This window comes from Oncorhynchus keta, chromosome 1, assembly GCF_023373465.1.
Source record: "Oncorhynchus keta strain PuntledgeMale-10-30-2019 chromosome 1, Oket_V2, whole genome shotgun sequence".
NCBI lineage: Eukaryota > Metazoa > Chordata > Actinopteri > Salmoniformes > Salmonidae > Oncorhynchus > Oncorhynchus keta.
In genome coordinates this window covers 69,668,496-69,691,964 of record NC_068421.1, presented here as the reverse complement: position 1 = coordinate 69,691,964, position 23,469 = coordinate 69,668,496, and the positions used below count along the sequence as shown (strand labels likewise).

The window sequence follows — 23,469 nt, the reverse complement described above, 5'->3', positions numbered from 1 at the left end:
GGTCTGACTTACGGCCATACTGGGCAGAGTGAGCCCCACGCCAGTGAGGACAGAGGAGGGGATGGTGGAGCTCTTGTAGGAGTAACGCAGACTGACGTCACTGCAGTAGAATCCACGCTGGTACGGATGCACTGAGGTGCGGTGGATAGCAAGGCTGGGCAGCATGACTGAACACATGCATACATTCACAGGTCAACACACACCTAGGACAACTCTCAGACACGCATATGAGCACTCAACACACACAGTCAACTCACCTGTGACCTGTGGAGAGAAGCCTAGTGGGTGTGGTAAACAGCATGTGTGGTTCAGGGCATTAAACCCCTTGTTTACATTGTCAACAACCTCCTGCTGATTCTATTTACAGTGTTTGGATTGAACTAATCCCATTAAATGGAGGAATGGAGAGGAGTGCTACTAAACTTGTAGTACAGTTAGCCCATTTAGAAAACGTAGAGTTGCAGTCTACTCTGTCGGTTAAAGTGTGTACGTGTGTGAGTTGTGCAAATATCTCTCTATCCCTCTTCTTCCTCATTCTCTCCTTCTCCATTAGATCTAATTTCTGTCTCTCACTCAGCTCTCTCTTTCCTTCCTTCTCCCTCTCCCTATTCTCTTTCTCTCTGTAGACATCTGAATGGTCCAGGGCGGTAGACGGGGAGTACACTGCAGACACCTGCACAAACACACACCAACCATGGCTGCAACTGGAGAGAGAGACTGGGAACGGGTGTCTCTCTCAGACTTGTAGATAGTTATTTTAATGTACTGTTGAGTTTACTGTCAATGCACACACTCTGTGAGACTTCCAGTGGTCCGCATGGTAAACAGCCAAGCCCATTTGAAGGACTAGAACCACCTGCCTCTCTCTCCCTTCATACTGGCCTGGTCCTTGGGAGGGGGGATTTACTTGCTAATAAAAAGGAGTGAAAGGAGGTCATGGATTTAACACACGTGGGAAACACACACACACACACACACACACACACACACACACACACACACACACACACACACACACACACACACACACACACACACACACACACACACACACACACACACACACACACACACACACACACAGTCCTCCACTAACCGGCCTAAACCATTCAAAGAGCAGGGAAGCTCAAGAGTGTGAAACAGAAAACAGAAGGGGGGGGGGCTCTCTGATGTCAGACCCTCTCCTCTCTGCCTTGACTGCCTATTTATAAAAGGCTCTCTGTCCTTGCTGAATCCTCTCTCCCCTCCCCATCTCTCTGCCCAGTAGATGCCAGGGCTCTGTTCACAAACAGACCCCACAGAGCCCCAGGCCAGCAACACAATTAGACCCAACCAAATGATGAGAAAGCAAAAGGATAACTATTTGAGACACTGGAAAGAATCAACCAGCAAATTGGAACGCTATCTGGTGCTAAACAGACAGTACACAGTGGCAGAATACCTGACCACTGTGACTGACCCAAAATGAAGGAAATCCTTGACTATGTACAGACTCAGTGAGCATAGGCAGACCTGGCTCTCAAATGAAGACAGGATGCTGTATGTGCTCACTGTCCACAAAATTAGGTGGAAACTGAGCTGCACTTCCTAACCTCTGGCCAAATGTAAGACCACATTAGAGATCACACAGACCCACAAAGAATATATATTTTTTAAATCCAACATTGATAAACTCCCATATCCGTTAGGTGAAATAACACAATGTGCAATCACAGCAGCAAGATTTGTGGCCTGTTGTAATGAGAAAAGCAGTGGAGCACAAACAACATTGTAAATACCAGCAATACTTATCTGTTTATCTTCTTGCACATTGCCAAAAAACCCTTAGCTGAGAATATAACACTTGAAAGAGAGAGAGCGAGAGAGAGAAAGAGAGAGAAGGGGGACAGGAGAGAGAGAGAGAGAGAGAGAAGGGGGACAGGACAGAGAGAAGGGGGACGAGAGAGAGAGAGAGAGAGAGAGAGAGAGAGAGAAGGGGGACAGGACAGAGAGAAGGGGGACGAGAGAGAGAGAGAGAGAGAGAGAGAGAGAGAGAGAGAGAGAGAGAAGGGGGACAGGAGAGAGAGAGAGAGAGAGAGAGAGAGGGGAGAGAGAGAGAGAGAGAGAGAGAGAGAGAGAGAGAGAGAGAGAGAAGGGGGACAGGAGAGAGAGAAGGGGACGAGAGAGAGAGAGAGAGAGAAGGGGGACAGGAGAGAGAGAAGGGGACGAGAGAGAGAGAGAGAGAAGGGGAGGAGAGAGAGAGAGAGAGAGAGAGAGAGAGAGAGAGAGAAGGGGGACAGGAGAGAGAGAAGGGGGAGAGAGAGAGAGAGAGAGAGAGAGAGAGAGAGAGAGAGAGAGAGAGAGAGAGAGAGAGAGAGAGAAGGGGACAGGAGAGAGAGAAGGGGAGAGAGAGAGAGAGAGAGAGAGAGAAGGGGGACAGGAGAGAGAGGAGGGGGACAGGAGAGAGAGAAGGGGGACAGGAGAGAGAGAGAGAGAGAGAGAGAGAAGGGGGACAGGAGAGAGAGAGAAGGGGGACAGGAGAGAGAGTGGGGTTGATGAAAAAAAAGCTGTTTATACAGATTTATGCTTCCGATTATCCAGTTTTTAATCTATTGACTAAAATAAGGACTACTGCCAACCACAAGTCAGTGTGTGTGTGTGTTGCGCTCAAGATGATTGATTCCTTTCTGAACTTCTAGTGGCACTATACATGGCTTTAGACCCAGACAGCATTAGAACTATATATACCCTGCTCACTGCTCACTGACTAAAATGTAAACTAGGGGAGGGAGGGGAGGATAGGGGTGAATGGCCGGAGTTGTAGCGAAGAGGAATAGGCATTGTGATCTGCTCAAAACAGAGGATTTCCTCTCTGTCTCGGTCACACAGACCATGGTCAACCCTGACCGTGGAGACAGAAGGACAGGGGACAAGGATAGAGGGGGGGCTAAAGGGTTTGACCCTGTTCTCCCTGCTAGTCTATTAAAGCTACACTCCTCCTTTTCTGTCTCTCCTCCGCATGAAGATACTGTAGATCAGCTCAGTATTAGTGTGCATGCAACTGTGTTTGTGTGGGTGGTCATGACAAGGCCTGGAGAAACTGGAGGGAAAAATGTGGGAAAAGGAGGGAGAGTTCAGTAGGGTACCTGACACCTTTTATTTGTTTTTTATTTCACCTTTATTTAACCAGGTAGGCCAGTTGAGAACAAGTTCTCATTTACAACTACGACCTGCCAAGATAAAGCAAAGCAGTGCGACAAAAACAACAACACAGAGTTACACATAAACAAACGTACAGTCAATAATACAAAATAAAATAAAATTTGAAAAATCTATGTACAGCGAGGTACCTTTCTGAGGAACTGAACATTCTATCTGGTCCTAATTGATGACGTTCATTAGCTGAGCCCTAGTTTCCCTATAGAACACTGTGTGTGTGTGTGAGTGTGTGTGTGTGTGTGTGTGTGTGACATTAAGCCATGTGTGGACCCTGAGGAACTATTGCACTTTGCAAGGTTAGAGATTAATGGTCAGGGGTCAGAGAGTGACCTCACACAAGATGAGTGCTAGCCTGAAGTATTGTAGGCCTCCCAATGACTTGAACATCTTCACTCCTCCCTTCTTTCTTTATTTAACTAGAGAGAGAGAGAGACTAGGCAAGGGCCAATTGTGCACCATCCTATGGGATTCCCAATCACAGCCAGATGTGATTCAGCCTTGATTTGAACCAGGGACAGTAGTGATGCCTCTTACACTGAGATGCTGTGCCTTAGACCACTGCTCCAGTCAGGAGCCCTTCTCATACTTTCGATTCCTCTGTTCTCCTCTCCTCTCTTTGCTCGCATTTTCAATTCTACCCCACAGCTGATCTGTGTATGAGTGTGTTTGGGAGAGCTTTGTCTACACAAGCTGCTGTCACACACACACACACACACACACACACACACACACACACACACACACACACACACACACACACACACACACACACACACACACACACACACACACACACACACACACACACACACACACACACACACACACACGCTGCTGTGTCAGCAGAGCAGTGTACAGAATGAATGGCCTCTTTTCTGCTGCAGTGAAAGGGCAGCCAGCTAGCCAGGGCTAGGCAGGGTAGGGGGTGTGGCTCAAACGTGCTTACTCTGAGAGATTTTATTCACACCAATAAACAACCAGCTTTTTACACAAAGGCACCTGATTGGACAACCTCTGGGCCAGGAGACTTTACAGACATGCACCTGCAAAGGAGAGCCGCTGGGGTCCTTGTTCCAGCCCCCCCATAGAGATGGAAAGAGGCCTCATCATTCTATCTGTGCTATTATGGCATCTGTGACAGCATGGGCAGCGCCATTGAGGCAATCTCCATTTTGAAGTAGTCCATTTTCTTCTTCACAGTTGGTTGATCCCTCCTGATGACCCGGTTGGAGTCACTAGGAGGGATCAGCCAATGAAGTTGGAAGTCCCATCCAGTTGACTACATTAAAATGGTGGAAGCCCTCAATGGCGCTGCCCACGCTAATACTACCTTTTGGCCACTATAGGTCTCTATCATTCTATATGAGCTCCCCCTACCCTCTACCCCTTAAGTGTTTTTAGATCTGAAGGAAGTGAGTAGCTGTTACATAACTCAACCTTCCCCCTAGTCTTTTCTTTGTAAGGGGAAAAACAGCTGCTTTCCATAGGATGGGGAGGTTGTGCCCAGCACGACACTTTTGAGGCAGTTCTGCTGTGCTCAAAGTTCAAACGATTTAATCTTCCACCTGCTCCTGTGCCTGACCCCATGGGGACTGGGGAGTCCAGCACATTTCTGCCATCATGTGAAATCTGGTTTAGGAGGGAAACCCGAGACCACATATGACTCCAGCAGCACACAAACTCCCAGAGCTATATAGAGTATAGACTATGGAGTATGGAGCCGTCTGTCAGGCCCGCTGGGCGTTTCTCTATTGTTGCTATAATGGTGTTATTACAAATACCTGGTCTGGAGAGGAGGGCTGGATGCCCTTTGAAAGTTGATGACCCTCCTCTCCTCTACCCCTCCATCTCTCTACCTCTACTCATTCCCCTCTCCTCCTCCCCTTCTCCACCCATCCCTACCTCAAGGCCCTGATGTCAGAGCAGCAGAGTCACTAAGGGCAGAGTGTACTGTAATAGTGGCTAGGGTGTCTCTATCTGGGCTAGAGATCAGGGCTGGTTTCCCAAAAGCATAGTAGCACTAAGATCATCTTAATTCCATTTAAACTAAATGGATGAAAGATTATCTTAGTGCTACCATGATTTTGGGAAACCAGCCCAGCCCAGACCTGCTTCCCCTGTCATGGACTACAATAAGGACTACTGCCAACCACAAGTCAGTGTGTGTGTGTGTGTGTGTGTGTGTGTGTGTGTGTGTGTGTGTGTGTGTGTGTGTGTGTGTGTGTGTGTGTGTGTGTGTGTGTGTGTGTGTGTGTGTGTGTGTGTGTGTGTGTGTGTGTGTTCCTAAATCAAGACAATGGGTGTTAAATCGTGGCTAGGCTGTGAATGTTCTCGGTATTGTTCCCCAGTGAAGCTGTGAGCCTGTGAGCCTCTCCTCTACAGACCTCTGTATGTAAACAGGATAGAGAGATAGAGATAAGGACAAGAACTAAAAGCTGGATAAAACCACAGCCAAACAACAATCTTACACAGTGTAATATACAACCACATATCAACAAGCTCTCTGTCTCACTGCAGAATTAGACGTTTGTCCATAAAAGTCCAATTTGGAAGGTTAAGTTTAGGCACTACTTACAAATGGTTAAGGTAAGGGTTCATGTTTGGGGTAGGGTTAAAACATTACCTGGATGGATGTCAAATTTCGCAGTGGATCTTCAGCGACCTGGCTGCCCATACAGCCACCTCTATAAATCAGTCTCCTGTCAACTAAATGACCAGTCAATGACACTGAGGGAGGGGAGGAGTAGCTGAGAGATACACAAGAAGTGAGGAACTCTCTCTCAATTCAATTCAAAGTGCTTTATTGGCATGGGAAAACATGTTTACACTGCCAAAGCAAGTGAAATAGATAAACAATCTCTCTCTCCCTTCCACTCTCCCTTTATCTCTCCCCATCCATCCCTCGCTATACTAGAGGACTATTAGTGCTCATTAGCGATATGATACAAAGAGTCCAGACGCATCAAAAGAACCATTGTTCCCCTAAACAGTGAATATCTCCCCACACCGAGAGAGAGCGAGATAGTTAGTTTTGAGGACAGAGGGGCCGGTGTGACATTGAAGAGAAGAGATGAGGCCCTATCAGGGAAGGTAAGGCCAGACAGAAGGGAGAGACCAGAGGTAGAAACCAGAGGGAGAGCCCAGAGGTAGAGGCCAGAGGTAGAGGCCAGAGGTAGAGGCCAGAGGGAGAGACCAGAGGGAGAGACCAGAGAGAGAGAGACCAGAGAGAGAGAGACCAGAGAGAGAGACCAGAGTCAGGGAGAGGGAGAGGAAGAGACCAGAGGGAGAGACCAGAGAGCGAGACCAGAGAGCGAGACCAGACATAGAGACCAGAGAGAGAGACCAGATGTAGAGACCAGAGAGAGAGACCAGAGGTAGAGACCAGAGAGAGAGACCAGATGTAGCGACCAGAGGTAGAGACCAGAGAGAGACCAGAGGTAGAGACCAGAGAGAGAGACCAGAGAGAAGGGAGAGGTAGAGACCAGAGGTAGACCAGAGAGAGAGACCAGAGAGAAGGAAGAGGTAGAGACCAGAGAGAGAGACCAGAGAGAGAGACCAGAGAGAGACCAGAGGGAGAGACCAGAGAGAGAGACCAGAGAGAGAGACCAGAGAGAGAGACCAGAGAGAGAGACCAGAGGTAGAGACCAGAGAGAGAGACCAGAGGTAGAGATCAGAGGGAGAGACCAGAGGTAGAGACCAGAGAGAGAAACAGAAGGGGTGGTCAGATGTTTATGTGTGATTCCCACACACAGAATTCCACTTAACACACACTTGAAACCCAAACTTTAAACCCACACTTAGAAGATACTGCTGAACACCCTGGAATTATATTCAAGAATTCAACACCACTCTAAAACAGTTTGTGGAAGAAAGACCCCCCCACACACACACAGGAGAAGACAGTTACAGTGAGACCTCATCCCAATTCCTATCACTCAACCTGTTGCCGACAGCACGCACAACGGGACTCTCTGGTGCCGACAGAGATGGCCGCCTCGCTTCGCGTTCCTAGGAAACTATGCAGTTTTTTGTTTTTTTTACGTGTTATTTCTTACATTAGTACCCCAGGTCATCTTAGGTTTCATTACATACAGTCGAGAAGAACTACTGAATATAAGATCAGCGTCAACTCACCATCAGTACGACCAAGAATATGTTTTTCGCGACGCGGATCCTGTGTTCTGCCTTTCAAACAGGACAGCGGAATGGATCCCATGCTCTTAGCATATCGATTGCGCAACCAGGGGTGGAAAAACCTTGGATCATTGTTACTCTAACTTCCGCGACGCATATAAGGCCCTGCCCCGCCCCCCTTTCGGAAAAGCTGACCACGACTCCATTTTGTTGATCCCTGCCTACAGGCAGAAACTAAAACAAGAGGCTCCCACGCTGAGGTCTGTCCAACGCTGGTCCGACCAAGCTGACTCCAAACTCCAAGACTGCTTCCATCACGTGGACTGGGATATGTTTCGTATTGCGTCAGATAACAATCCCATGTCGTTCCCATAGCAACGATTAAAACATTCCCTAACCAGAAACCGTGGATTGATGGCAGCATTCGCGTGAAACTGAAAGCGCGAACCACTGCTTTTAATCAGGGCAAGGTGTCTGGTAACATGACCGAATACAAACAGTGCAGCTATTCCCTCCGCAAGGCTATCAAACAAGCTAAGCGTCAGTACAGGGACAAAGTAGAATCTCAATTCAACGGCTCAGACACAAGAGGCATGTGGCAGGGTCTACAGTCAATCACGGACTACAAGAAGAAATCCAGCCCAGTCACGGACCAGGATGTCTTGCTCCCAGGCAGACTAAATAACTTTTTTGCCCGCTTCGAGGACAATACAGTGCCACTGACACGGCCTGCAACGAAAACTTGCGGTCTCTCCTTCACTGCAGTCGAGGTGAGTAAGACATTTAAACGTGTTAACCCTCGCAAGGCTGCAGGCCCAGATGGCATCCCCAGCCGCTCCCTCAGAACATGCGCAGACCAGCTGGCCTGTGTGTTTACGGACATATTCAATCAATCCCTATACCAGTCTGCTGTTCACACATGCTTCAAGAGGGCCACCATTGTTCCTGTTCCCAAGAAAGCTAAGGTAACTGAGCTAAACGACTTCCGCCCCGTAGCACTCACTTCCGTCATCATGAAGTGCTTTGAGAGACTAGTCAAGGACCATATCACCTCTACCCTACCTGACACCCTAGACCCACTCCAATTTGCTTACCGCCCAAATAGGTCCACAGACGATGCAATCTCAACCACACTGCACACTGCCCTAACCCATCTGGACAAGAGGAATACCTATGTGAGAATGCTGTTCATCGACTACAGCTCGGCATTCAACACCATAGTACCCTCCAAGCTCGTCATCAAGCTCGAGACCCTGGGTCTCGACCCCGCCCTGTGCAACTGGGTACTGGACTTCCTGACGGGCCGCCCCCCAGGTGGTGAGGGTAGGCAACAACATCTCCTCCCCGCTGATCCTCAACACTGGGGCCCCACAAGGGTGTGTTCTGAGCCCTCTCCTGTACTCCCTGTTCACCCACGACTGCGTGGCCACGCACGCCTCCAACTCAATCATCAAGTTTGCGGACGACACAACAGTGGTAGGCTTGATTACCAACAACGACGAGACGGCCTACAGGGAGGAGGTGAGGGCCCTTGGAGTGTGGTGTCAGGAAAATAACCTCACACTCAACGTCAACAAAGTTAAGGAGATGATTGTGGACTTCAGGAAACAGCAGAGGGAACACCCCCCTATCCACATCGATGGAACAGTAGTGGAGAGGGTAGCAAGTTTTAAGTTCCTCGGCATACACATCACAGACAAACTGAATTGGTCCACTCACACTGACAGCATCGTGAAGAAGGCGCAGCAGCGCCTCTTCAACCTCAGGAGGCTGAAGAAATTCGGCTTGTCACCAAAAGCACTCACAAACTTCTACAGATGCACAATCGAGAGCATCCTGGCGGGCTGTATCGCCGCCTGGTACGGCAACTGCTCCGCCCTCAACCGTAAGGCTCTCCAGAGGGTAGTGAGGTCTGCACAACGCATCACCGGGGGCAAACTACCTGCCCTCCAGGACACCTACACCACCCGATGTTACAGGAAGGCTATAAAGATCATCAAGGACAACAACCACCCGAGCCACTGCCTGTTCACCCGCTATCATCCAGAAGGCGAGGTCAGTACAGGTGCATCAAAGCTGGGACCGAGAGACTGAAAAACAGCTTCTATCTCAAGTCCATCAGACTGTTAAACAGCCACCACTAACAATGAGTGGCTGCTGCCAACACACTGACACTGACTCAACTCCAGCCACTTTAATAATGGGAATTGATGGGAAATGATGTAAATATATCACTAGCCACTTTAAACAATGCTACCTTATATAATGTTACTTACCCTACATTATTCATCTCATATGCATATGTATATACTGCACTCTATATCATCGACTGCATCCTTATGTAATACATGTATCACTAGCCACTTTAACTATGCCACTTTGTTTACATACTCATCACATATGTATATACTGTACTCGATACCATCTACTGTATCTTGCCTATGCTGCTCTGTACCATCACTCATTCATATATCCTTATGTACATATTCTTTATCCCCTTACACTGTGTATAAGACAGTAGTTTTAGAATTGTTAGTTAGATTACTTGTTGGTTATTACTGCATTGTCAGAACTAGAAGCACAAGCATTTCGCTACACTCGCATTAACATCTGCTAACCATATGTATGTGACAAATACAATTTGATTTGATTGATTTGATTTGCATGACAAACACACACGTCCAGTCCAGTCTGTCACACTAACATATATAATGACAACCCTGAGGTCTCAGAAACCTCAGGAGTGTATCATTATCATCTAGCCATACAACCCATAGTCTCATACACCAACTGTGTGTGATGTACTTAGAATTCTTTAAAAAAAAACGAGGCAGGTCAGCCAAGAATAAATTCTTACTTACAATGACGGCCGACCCCGGCCAAACATTAACACGATTGCGCGCCGCCCTATGGGACTCCCAATCACAGCTGGTTGTGATACAGCCCAGAATCGAACCAGGGTCTGTAGTGACACCTCTAGCATTGAGATGAAGTGTCTTTGAACACTGCGCCACTCAGGAGCCCTAAAAGTGGTAGTTCCACTGGAGCCATTATACCCAGTAGTCAGAGATCAGCCTGGGCATTGTGCCACAGTCCGGGTGCCCTATATGGCGGTTGGTGTAGTCAACATGCAAGGATCTCAATCTACTGTAGTTATGCAACCCAGTACATTTCTGGAGCTAAAGCCTCAGGAGCTGCCTTACCTTTGTAGCTCAGTTGGTAGAGCATGGCGATCGTAACGCCAGGGTAGTGGGTTTGATTCCCGGGACCACCCATACATAAAATATATGCACGCATGACTGTAAGTGACTTCAGATAAAAGCATCTGCTAAATGGCATGTATTACACAACACAGGGTCTGAATAGAGAAGCAATCCACACCCATAGGCCTAACCATATACCAACTATCCCATGACATCACAATACCAAGCCAGAAATGTCCTATAAATGATATGAACCATGTTCACATGCCTGACTGTATTAATTAATGCACAGAACGGTAAATGAATGGAGCAAGGGGAGCATGTGTGCACAATGTGTGTATACAGTAAATGTCAGGCATAGGACTGCAGACCTCCTCTCTCACCATAATACAGCTATGGCAGAGGAGAAATGAGTGGGAGTGTATATATAATTATCTCTAGATGATATATTAGATTACATATAATCTCGTCAATCCAATAATGGTTTGTCTCTTCTCTCCTGAAGTATACAGCCCTATAGACATATCGGTAGTCTGTGTCCCTGTGAGTATAAACACAGCTCCTCTTCTCATATCAGCCTAATGATTCCCACTCCAACTGCTGTCTGTCTGTAGTGTGGGGGCCGGGATCATTGTGTATATACTCTAAAGTCTAGCCCCGTAAAGGGCTATAATACCGTCTGGAGCTGTAAGAATGGGGTTGTAATACTTCACTGTAAACACAACTGTGTTTGGTCTACAGGAGAATAAACAGCACCGGACACAACAATTAACCCTAAGTATGTGTTTGTTTTTTGTGTTTGTCTATGTCTCTCTCTGTGTGTGTGTGTGTGTGTGTGTGTGTGTGTGTGTGTGTGTGTGTGTGTGTGTGTGTGTGTGTGTGTGTGTGTGTGTGTGTGTGTGTGTGTGTGTGTGTGTATGTGTGTGTGTGTGTGTGTGTGTGTGTGTGTGTGTGTGTGTGTGTGTGTGTGTGTGTCTATGTCTCTGTGTGTGTGTGTGTGTGTGTGTGTGTGTGTGTGTGTGTGTGTGTGTGTGTGTGTGTGTGTTGTCTATGTCTGTGTGTGTGTTTGTCTATGTCTCTGTGTGTGTGCGCGCGTGTGTGTGCAAAAAGCTCTCACAGTCTCACTGCAGAATCAGATGTTTGCCCATAAACGTCAAATTTCAAAGGTTAAGTTTAAGCATAAATTCCAAATGGTTAAATTAAGGGTTTGTGATAGGGTTAAAGGCCCAGTGCAGTCCAAAAAAATTGGGATATTACCCTGTGTTTTATATACAGTATTTGCACACTATCAGGTAAAATAATACTGTGAAATCGTGAAAATTAAGAAGTCATTCCCCCCTCCATCCTTAACTTATCCTAAATAAGTCTATATAACATACTGTCGTTAGAATTTTTTATATCACAAACAAAACTGGAGTTATAACCAGTTTTAGGAGGGAATGTCATTTTTTAAATGTTTTCCACGTTGCCCCTCCTTCTCCCAACATTTGAAGGTGCTGTGCCCAATTGATAATCACCCGATAATTGCCTCGAAACTGAACCTAAAATATACAGAAACTAATTTTACACATAAAACAACAGATTAAATATGATGGGAAAGAATGGGTGAGTTGATGGCGAGTAGCAGCGAACAACGCATAATTATGTAATCACCAATTGTGAATGAAGAACGGGGCAGGCCATTCTACTGTATTTATCTACTAATTATAATCTCTAAATGAAATGTCCCCTATATTAGTCCACCAAATCCAAGTAGTCTTATCAGTCCACTCTGGCCTACTTGGAGTACACAGTGAGAGTGCACAATTTACAATGGCATGAAGACCAGACAAATGGATGCACATGCTGTGTTAGCATTGCTGCAAAATCTGAATGAAAACGACTCAGATGGTGGGGACGTTGCACACTGATCAGGTGCCCGTGCCACCACCTAATACAACGGTGAGACAGCAGAGAGGAAGCAACGACACTGTTTGGTTAGATCAAGCCGGTGAGAATGCTACCGGCCAATTATCAGACCAAAATGTCATCACTGACTGTGCGTTTTGGTGGTTGGGGTATTTATTTTTATTTGGTTGTTGAAAAGCTGTTACCGCATTCCAACACGACTTTCTTTTTCATAGTTGTAACAAAGGCACTCCACCAATAACATGTATTAAACACTTGAAGTTGTGTTTTTCCTTTTTACATATAGCCTACAGAAACATGAACTAAAAGAAATGCTGTGTTATTTGAAATTAATTAAATAAATAGTCATATTCTAATGTTACTTAAGACCTTCATAAACACAACGAAATCATTATTTTTGCCAATATAAAATGTATTAATTACACTGTTAGAATGTTGCTGTCACGCAATGACCTTAGAGATCGTTTTGGTCAGGGCGTGAGTTGGGGTGGGCATTCTATGTTTTGTTCTATGTTTTCTATTTCTGTGTGTTTGGCCGGGTGTGGTTCTCAATCAGAGGCAGCTGTCTGTCGTTGTCTCTGATTGAGAACCATACTTAGGTAGCCTTTTCCCACTGGGTTTTTGTGGGTAGTTAATTTCTGTTTAATGTTTTTCACCTTGCAGGACTGTTTCGGGTTTTCCCTTTGTTGTTTTTGTTTATTCAGTGTTCAGTTCAATAAATAAATATGAACACTTACCACGCTGTGCTTTGGTCCGACTACTCTTCCTCATCCGACGACGAAAGCCGTTACAGAACTACCCACCACCAAAGGACCAAGCAGCGTGGTGTAATGGACTCCTGGACATGGGAGGAGATCCTGTACGGGAAGTGACCCTGGAGGCAGGCGGGGTAGTATCGCCGTCCACAGGAGGAACTGGAGGCATGCTGGGGAGTATCGCCGTCCACAGGAGGAACTGGAGGCTGGCTGGGGAGTATTGCCATCCACAGGAGGAACTGGAGGCAGGCTGGGGAGTATCGCCGTCCACAGGAGGAACTGGAGGCAGGCGGGGGAGTATCGCCGTCCACAGGAGGAACTGGAGGCAGGCTGGGGCGTATCGCCGTCCACAGGAGGAACTGGAGGCAGGCTGGGGCGTATCGCCGTCCACAGGAGGAACTGGAGGCAGGCTGGGGCGTATCGCCGTCCACAGGAGGAACTGGAGGCAGCTAAGGCTTAGCAGCAACATTACAATGAGAACACGGCTGGCAAGGAAGCCCGAGAGGCAGCCCCCCCAAAAAATAATTTGGGGGGCACACAGGGAGTGTGGCAGAGTCAGGTTGGAGACCTGAGCCAACTCCCCGTGCTTACCGTGGCGATCATGGGACTAGTCAGGCCCCGGGCGATGGGGTGAAATTGGAGGTGAGCGAAGGAAGCGAAGCCGAGACTGTGAAGGAGTTGATGGGGAGATTGGAGGAGAGAGCAATGAGAGAGCTGCTGTGTTGGTTGGTGCATGAGGCACGACATCCGGCCGACAGAGCGTGTCCGCGATTTGATGTCACCTGAGTCAGCTCTCCATACTCGTCCTGAGGTGCGTCATAGCCGTCTGGTGAGTACTGTGCCAGCCCCACGCACCAGGCCTCCTAAGCGCCTCCCCAGCCCTGCACGTCCTGTGCCAGCTTGGCGCTACAAATCTCCAATACGTGCTCTGAGCCCGGTGCGCTACATTCCAGCTCACCGCATCTGCCGAGCTAGGGTGAGGATCCAGCCAGGACGGATAGTGCCAGCCCTGCTCTCCAGACCTCCAGTGCGTCTCCCCGGGCCAGGATATCCTACGTTGGCTCTGCACGCTGTATCTCCAGTGCGTCTGCACAGCCCAGTGCGTCCTGTGCCTGCGCCCCGCACGTGCCGGGCTAAAGTCACCTTCCAGCCAGGACGGGTTGTGCAAGCCCTTAGTTAGAGACCTCCAGTGCGCCTCCACGGCCCGGTCTATCCTGTGCCTCCTCCACAGACCAGGCCTCCAGTAGGTCTCTCCAGCCTGGTGAGCCCTGTGCCTGTTCCCAGAACCAGGTCTCCTGTGTGTCTCCCCAGCCTGGTGAGTCCTGTGCCTGTCTCCTGTCCGGAGCTGCCAGAGTCTCCCTCCTGTCCAGAGCTGCCAGAGTCTCCCCCCGTCCGGAGCTGCCAGAGTCTCCCCCCCCGTCCGGAGCTGCCAGAGTCTCCCCCCCCCCGCCCGGAGCTGCCAGAGTCCCACCCCCCGTCCGGAGCTGCCAGAGTCTCCCCGTCCCCCGTCCGGAGCTGCCAGAGTCCCCCCGTCCGGAGCTGCCAGAGTCTCCCCCCGTCCGGAGCTGCCAGAGTCTCCCCCCGTCCGGAGCTGCCAGAGTCCCCCTCCCCGTCCGGAGCTGCCAGAGTCTCCCCCCGTCCGGAGCTGCCAGAGTCTCCTCCCCCGTCCGGAGCTGCCAGAGTCGCCCTCCTGTCTGGGGCCCGCGGCGAGGGTCCCCGCACCAGAGCCGCCACCGAGGAAAGATGCCCACCCAGACCCTCCCCTATAGGTTTAGGTTTTGTGGCCGGAGTCCGCACCTTTGGGAAGGGTACTGTCACGCACTGACCTTAGAGATCCTTTTAATGTCTCTATTTTGGGTTGGTCAGGGCGTGAGTTGGGGTGGGCATTCTGTTTTGTTCTATGTTTTCTATTTCTGTGATTTTGGCCGGGTTTGGTTCTCAGAGGCAGCTGTCGTTGTGTCTGATTGAGAACCGTGTCTTAGGTAGCCTTTTCCCACAGGGTTTTTGTGGGTAGTTAATTTCTGTTTAGTGTTTTTCACCTTGCAGGACTGTTTTGGGTTTTCCCTTTGCTGTTTTTGTTTATTCAGTGTTCAGTTCAATAAAGAAATCTGAACACTTACCACGCTGTGCTTTGGTCCGACTACTCTTCCTCATCCGATGACGAAAGCCGTTACAGTTGCAGTTGCAGTTGCTCATTAGCTCGAAGGGGGGTCCCTTGAGGCCCAGCGGTTCTAGTGTTAAAACCCCCAAATAAAGAATTGTCTAACACTGGGATTCAACACGCGACCCTCAGCTCATGGCTTACCCCCATCCGGTATCCCCGTCTACAATGCCCTAGCAAAACCCAAGCCTACTTGAAGTCATCTTCGGACATCCTGCTTACCTGGACGGATGTCTAATTTCGCAGTGGATCTTTTGCGATCTGGCTGTGTGTGTGTGTGTGTGTGTGTGTGTGTGTGTGTGTGTGTGTGTGTGTGTGTGTGTGTGTGTGTGTGTGTGTGTGTGTGTGTTTACAGTTGCCATGTGAGCCACCTATGGTTAGATTAGTCACCCATCCAACAGGCGCCTGGCAAACACTAGCCCCAACAGCCTGCCTGTATACCTCTCATGCTAGGCCCAGCTACATCTATAACTCATTACTTCCACAGACCCAACACATTCCTCCCTCTCCAGGGTCCCACTCGCACCATCACTCCACTGATTGGAGGGAGAGGGAGGAGGGGAGGAGGGAGATGGCAGAGTGGAAATGGGGTTACAGGGAGGTAGAGAGAGGTAGAGGGATGTGAAGAGGAGGGGGGAAGTGCTGGAAAGTGGACGGTATTATGTTTCACAGCAAAGTGAGCCACACCTACGTCCGACTGACACTACCTTTCCGTTTCCCACCCTTTCCTGAGTGCCCCCTACACACACACACACACACACACACCAGATGTCACTTCAAGAGAGCTCGGTACTACTGGCTGATGAGGAATGTAAGACATTCTGGAAAATATTTATAGAGCCGGTTGGTCAGTCAGAGTAAAGTGGCTGGGGAAGTAGATGTACAGGTAACTGCCAAATTATAGGAAACACCAACATAAAGTGTATTAATAGGGTGTTGGGCCACCATGAGCCAGAACCGCTTCAATGCATCTTGGCATAGATTCTACAGGTGTCTGGAACTCTGTTGGAGGAATGCAACACCCTTCTTCCACAATAAATTTCCACCACCATTACTAATGGTGGTGGAAAATGCTGTCTCAGGAGCTGCTCCAGAATCTCCCATAAGTGTTCAATTGGGTTGAGATCTGGTGACTGAGACAGCCATGGAATATGGTTTACATCATTTTCATACTTATCAAACCATTCAGTGACCACTCGTGCCCTGTGTATGGGGGCATTGCCATCCTATGGGGGCATAGCCATGGTAGCCAAAATGATGGCCTGCCTAACATTTTTATACATGACCCTTAGCATGATGGGATGTTGAACCACACCTGTGTGAAAGCACCTGCTTTCAATATACCTTGAATCCCTCACTTTCTCATGTGTTTCCATTATTTTGGCAGTTACCAGTACCTTTTACCAGAGGAGGAGAAGTACTGGGTTAACGAGATGTATGTGACTGAATGGGTTAAAGCTAGAATGTGAAACTGATGTAATATAATGTAATGCTATAGGTCTTAATGGGAGGTAGAGACGAGGATTAATGCTAACAGCAGCTATAGGAGTATAATACTAGCATAGGGCGATTTCCCAGGGCTGTAAGGCTACTCTCTCATCTCCCACAGAGACTGACTTCAGGTCAGACTGCACATAAAAACACACATTCTTATGTTCAGCTAATGGTAACACGGTAACAGGGCTGAGATTTCACTCAGCTGTATTTCGAAATTAACAGGAGATGTGTCTCTGCTCAAATTAATAAGATTGGCCGCTATATAGAGACTAGAGGTTGAAAGATTAATCGGAATGGACGATACCTTTATTATAATCTTTATACCTTTATTATACCTTTATTTAACAAGGCAAATCCGTTAAGAACACATTCTTAATTTCAATGACGGCCTAGGAACGGTGGGTTCACTGCCTTGTTCAGGGGCAGAACGACAGATTTTTACATTGTCAGCTCGGGGGATCCAATATTGCAACCTTACAGTTAACTAGTCCAACGCTCTAACCACCTGCATCTCGTTGCACTCCACGAGGAGCCTGCCTGTTACGCGAATGCAGTAGAAGCCAAGGTAAGTTGCTAGCTAGCATTAAACTTATCTTATAAAAAACAATCAATGATTCATAATCACTAGTTAACTACACATGGTTGATGATATTACTAGTTTATCTAGCGTGTCCTGCGTTGCATATAATCGATGCAACGCTGGGGGATTATTTAACAAAAGCGCATTTGCGAAAACAATCGTTGGACGACTGTACCTAACCATAAACACCAATGCCTTTCTTAAAATCAATACACAGAAGTACATATTTTTAAACCTGCATATTTAGCTAAAAGAAATCCAGGGATGCCACCCGTTAGATAAAGTACCGAACGGTTCCGTATTTCACTGAAATAATAAACGTTTTGTTTTCGAAATGATAGTTTCCGGATTCGACCATATTAATGACCATAGGCTCGTATTTCTGTGTGTTATGTTATAATTAAGTCTATGATTTGATAGAGAAATCTGACTGAGCGGTGGTAGGCAGCAGCAGGCTCGTAAGCATTCATTCAAACAGCACTTTCGTGCATTTTGCCAGCAGCTCTTCGCAAGTACAGTGCTGTTTATGACTTCAAGCCTATCAGCCTAATGGCTGGTGTAACCATGTGAAATGGCTAGCTAGTTAGCGGAGTGCGTGTTAATAGCGTTTCAAACGTCACTCTCTCTGAGACTTGGAGTGGTTGTTCCCCTTGCTCTGCATGGGTAACGCTGCTTCGAGGGTGGCTGTTGTCGATGTGTTCCTGGTTCGAGCCCAGGTAGGGGCGAGGAGAGGCACGGAGGCTATACTGTTACACTGGCAATACTATAGTGCCTGTAAGAACATCCAATAGTCAAAGATATTTGAAATACAAAATGGTATAGAGAGAAACAGTCCTATAAATACTACATTAACTACAACCTAAAACCTCTTACCTTGGAATATTAAGGTCTCATGTTAAAAAAGGAACCACCGACTTTCATATGTTCTCATGTTCTGAGCAAGGAACTCAAACGCTAGCTTTTTTACATGGCACATATTGCACTTTTACTTCTCTTTGTTCTTGCATTATTAAAACCAAATTGAACATGTTTCATTATTTATTTGAGTCTAAATGTATTTTTATTGATGTATTATATTAAGTTAAAATAAGTGTTCATTCAGTATTGTTGTAATTGTCATTATTACAAATAAATAAATAAAAATCTCTCTAATAGAGACCTTTACTTAGCATTGACTTTCACTCTTTGTTGCTTTCTGAGCAGCCAACTGGATAACAAGTCAGAGTGGGGAGAGAGGGTGAGGAGAGAGGGAGAGGAGAGAGGGGGGGGATTTGAATTTATATTCTGAGAAAGACACCAACCTTGAATAGCTTCCCAGCTCTAGTCCGAACATGAACACACAGACACACACAGACACACACAGACACACACAGACACACACAGCACTCCAGTCCCATTGTTCAGCTGTAGAGCAGGGCTGAGGTCTGTTTTTATAAGTGTTGTTTCCTAAAGAGCACAGCGTCTCTCCACATAGAACCACATAGAACATCTCTTCTAAAAAACATCCGCAATCAAGCCCCGGGACGCTGTGTGTGTGTGTCCGTGTGTGTCCGTGTGTGTCCGTGTGTAAATATAGTAAATATGTCTGTCTCAATCCCTCTCTGGGCTGATGTTCTCTCTGGCAGTATGGGATTATCTCTCCATAGTCAATCTGTCTGTCTCAATCCCTCTCTGGGGTGCTGTTCTCTCTGGCAGTATGGGATTATCTCTCCATAGTCAATCTGTCTGTCTCAATCCCTCTCTGGGGTGCTGTTCTCTCTGGCAGTATGGGATTATCTCTCCATAGTAAATCTGTCTGTCTCAATCCCTCTCTGGGCTGCTGTTCTCTCTGGCAGTATGGGATTATCTCTCCATAGTAAATCTGTCTGTCTTAATTCCTCTCTGGGCTGCTGTTCTCTCTGGCAGTATGGGATTATCTCTCCATAGTAAATCTGTCTGTCTCAATCCCTCTCTGGGCTGCTGTTCTCTCTGGCAGTATGGGATGATCTCTCCATAGTCAATCTGTCTGTCTCAATCCCTCTCTGGGCTGCTGTTCTCTCTGGCAGTATGGGATTATCTCTCCATAGTAAATCTGTCTGTCTTAATTCCTCTCTGGGCTGCTGTTCTCTCTGACAGTATGGGATTATCTCTCCATAGTAAATCTGTCTGTCTCAATCCCTCTCTGGGCTGCTGTTCTCTCTGGCAGTATGGGATTAACTCTCCACAGTAAATACGTCTGTCTCAATTCCTCTCTGGGCTGCTGTCCTCTCTGGCAGTATGGGATTATCTCTCCATAGTAAATCTGTCTGTCTCAATCTCTCTCTAGGCGGCTGTTCTCTCTGGCAGTATTGAAGATTATGTATTATTTTAGATCTACCCAAGAGTAACAGGAGGGTCTATAGACTGTCTGCATAGATGGTGTTCACCAGCAGACTTCATGTGTTGGAGGAGTGGTAGGTACTCTTGTCGGATCCCTGAAGTTCTCCTGCCACGAACACACACACACACAAACAGACACACACGGGTGAGGGCAAAGTCCATTCATAATCACACATTCTTCAAGTGCTCTGCAAACGCACATTCCTCCTTACCCCTTTCATTCCCCCTGATAGCCCCCCTCTATCTCCTCTCCTTAGTCACTAGATCCATCCCCCTCTACATCCCTCCCTCCCTTACCCACACTAAACCAGGCCATCGAATCAATAAAAGACAGCTTGTCTGTGTTTAGAATCACAAAGAGGGTATGTGTATGAGTGTGTGTGTGTTGACAACAAGCACAATGCGTCCAAGCCTGTGTTTGTTAAGCGGAGGAAGTTGGTTTGTGGCGGAAATCTACTCCACATGGATTCAAAGACTGTGACAGAGTTTATATGAAACAGTGTTTCTGTTTCGGAGTTTATATGCTAGAGATGAAATACTGTACTGTATGTGTGTCTGAGATGTTTTAATAAGCTCACTAATAGAAATATAAACTCGCTGGAAAACGACGTCTGACATTTGTAGCTGTTTCTAGACAGGGTGATGCTTGTGAAGAAACTGGGACATTATCTCTACTATATATGATCAAGCTTGTCTTGTGAGGGCAAAAACTATAGAACTAGAAGAGAGAGAGAGAGGGGTGGGTCTCTCTCTCTCTCTCTCTCTCTCTCTCTCTCTCTCTCTCTCTCTCTCTCTCTCTCTCTCTCTCTCTCTCTCTCTCTCTCTCTCTCTCTCTCTCTCTCTCTCTCTCTCTCTCTCTCTCTCTCTCTCTCTCTCTCTCTCTCTCAGCACAGCGCAGGGCTTACAGTGAAGAGGCATTCCCCCTGCCTCACAACACAAATGTTTCAACAAATACTCCACACATTCCCCGTAGAGAGAGATGGGTTGGCATTGTTCAAACGAGCCATCATCACTTCAGACAAACAAACACACACCATTGCCTTGAACTTTATCTCTCCTATATCAGATTGTCTTGTGAGGGCAAAAACGATAGAACTGTTATTGTTCTCTTTCACCTTTTGCCTTCCCTAATCTCTTTCTCTCTCTGTTGCTCATTTATCTCTTTCTCTCTCTGTTGCTCATTTATCTCTCTCTCTCTCTCTCTCTGTTGCTCATTTATCTCTCTCTCTCTCTCTGTTGCTCATTTCTCTCTCTCTCTCTCTGTTGCTCATTTATATCTCTCTCTCTCTCTCTCTCTCTCTCTCTCTCTCTCTCTCTCTCTCTCTCTCTCTCTCACCACTGGGATTACAGTGCAGAGGCATTCCCCTGCCTCACAACACAAATGTGTAAGCAACTACTACACGTAGACAGAGAGAGACAGAGAGAGAGACAGAGAGAGAGAGAGAGAGAGAGACAGAGAGAGAGAGAGAGAGAGACAGAGAGAGAGACAGAGAGAGAGAGAGACAGAGACAGAGACAGAGACAGAGAGAGAGACAGAGAGAGAGAGAGAGAGAGAGAGAGAGAGAGAGAGAGAGAGAGAGAGAGAGTTGATCTGGGGAGAGTTGATCTGGGGGGCAGCTGAAGGAGATTTGCTGTAGGGTTGTAGGAGAAAACGTGTAAAGAAAGAGAGAAAAGGGGGGAATGAGAGATACAGAAAGAATGAGATGACTGGCATTGTTCAGACAAGCCATCATCACCTCAGTCAAACAAACACAAACACACACCATTGCCTTGCCTGACCTACATAATGCTGCATGTCCTATAATGAATGTCGTAATGGAATAGCACTCCAGAGCATAATCACATTCTATGTTCCATTCATATTCCAATTCCACAGCATTCCATTTGTATTCCAATTCCAATTGCACACCATTCCAAAGCTCTAGTCCTGTTTCATACAATTCCTGTTCTCTAGATGGAAAGGCAGCTCAAGAGGGTAATAGCGGCAATAGGGGTAACGGAGGGTGGTGGTAGGGGAAAAGGTTGTGGAGAGGGGCTGGCAGACTTTTTAAGGGGCAGTAAAATGGTAAAGTTGCAGCACTTCAAAACACCTCCAACATCTCTCACCCCTGGACACACACACATAAACATAAACACACACACAGCAGGGACCTATCCCACTGTTAATTGGGATACTATAATATCCAATTATAGAAACATTTATAAACAATTTGACTTAATCGCAACTAAATGCAACGAGTAGGTTTATTCTCATAGAGTATTTTTCAGTCAGACAGTGGTCTTTAGGAAACCATAACAACCTGTTTGACCACTTCACATCACGTCAACCACAGTGTGTTCTCTCACTCTCGCAGGGGCACTTAAAACAGAGTCCCGTGGTCCTGGTTCTCACCGTCTGACAACTATTTTACGGTGGAAATGTTGGAGTTGTCTCCTCTCTGACTCCCTCTCTCTCTGCTCAGGGCAGCGTATCCACTCCAGTCGTCTCTCTTCCTCTTCCTCTCTTCCTCTCTTTCTCTCTCTCTCTCTCTCTCTCTGTTGTAACACACTCTGGCAGAGTGGTTCTGTTTGTATTTCTTACTAATAACGCACTACCGCACCATATACATTCTGGCCACACCCTTTAAAGTGTTAAATATGTTATGTAGCCTAATTGTCCAGTGTATTATAGGCCACACTTTTCCCTGATGCCATTACAGTGTGACAGTATTGGAACGTTGTGGTCATGTTATAGGGTATTCAGTGCTGTCAAGTCATTTCTTTTGTTTACAGTATTTGCCGAATATGTTTTAGAAACTCACCTAGTAGCAGGCAGAAGATGTCCAGTCCTGTCAACAGCTTCCTCTTGGTGATATCGGTGCCGTTGTTGTTCAATGAGGTCCCTCCGTTTCTGGTCTGTTGTGCCATGGCTTACTTGTACAAAATAGCCAACTGTTGCATGGAAGAACTCCGTCTCCAGTTAAAATTCCACCAGCGCTCCAAACAATCTAAATCACGTTATTTAGTCCGTCAAGGATTCCAGCGGAGAAGAAGCAGATGTCACTCAGAAGCCAACTATGGGAAACGAACTTCCCAACTAAGTAGAGGACCTGCAAACTTTGTATCAGCGCTGCAACGATGCGATGCCTCGTCTGTCCAAATATTTTACTTTAGAAAAGCATACTTTTCACCATAAATCGCCTCTTCAGATACTGGATTAAAACCTTTCGTCTGTCCTGTTCACGATTTGGGATGGTAAACTTCTGTAAAGGCGCTATGATGAATGAATCCTGCTTCTGTCTCCTCTCTCTCAGTCAGCTTCAAAGCCTGGCAGAGAATAGCGTTCTGAGCGCAGAGAGAGAGATATGGTAGTTTTATCAACCCTTCCTCTTCTCCTCCTCCTCCTCCTCCTCACCCTCCTTCTCAGCAGTTTGGCTCAGCCTTCTTCTCTTCTCTCTGCTACGGCTCAGTAATTAGCTCCATACCTCATGCTAGTAAACGTTCTCTGGACCTGGATAAGAGCAGTCTGACACTGCTCCCAGCGGCGGGTACTGGGGAGGCCAACACAGAACACAGAGCGCACAGGGCGCACCATGAAGCGGCGTCGGTGGGCAGCGAGCCCCTTGTCACTACTACCAACCTGGTCTCAGAGCATTTCGTATTATTCTGTACGTAAATCCGTGAAACTGACTTTAT

At 47.1% G+C, this 23,469-nt stretch overlaps 1 protein-coding gene across 2 annotated transcripts in view; it reads right to left on the bottom strand.

Moving 5' to 3' along the window:
- The window catches only part of LOC118392086 (phospholipid phosphatase 3-like), a 43,661-nt gene extending 20,406 nt beyond the window's left edge, over positions 1-23,255 (bottom strand). The window contains exons 1-2 of one of the 2 annotated variants that reach the window (XM_052459382.1): positions 22,596-23,255; positions 13-167 (exon numbers count right to left, since the gene is read on the bottom strand). In XM_052459382.1, coding sequence (XP_052315342.1) covers positions 13-167; positions 22,596-22,701 — 261 coding nt within the window. In that variant the 5' untranslated portion in view covers positions 22,702-23,255. The remainder of the gene's footprint in view (positions 1-12; positions 168-22,595) is intronic. The other variant, XM_052459377.1, reaches the window with a different exon arrangement.
- Between the last annotated feature and the right edge of the window lie 214 nt (positions 23,256-23,469).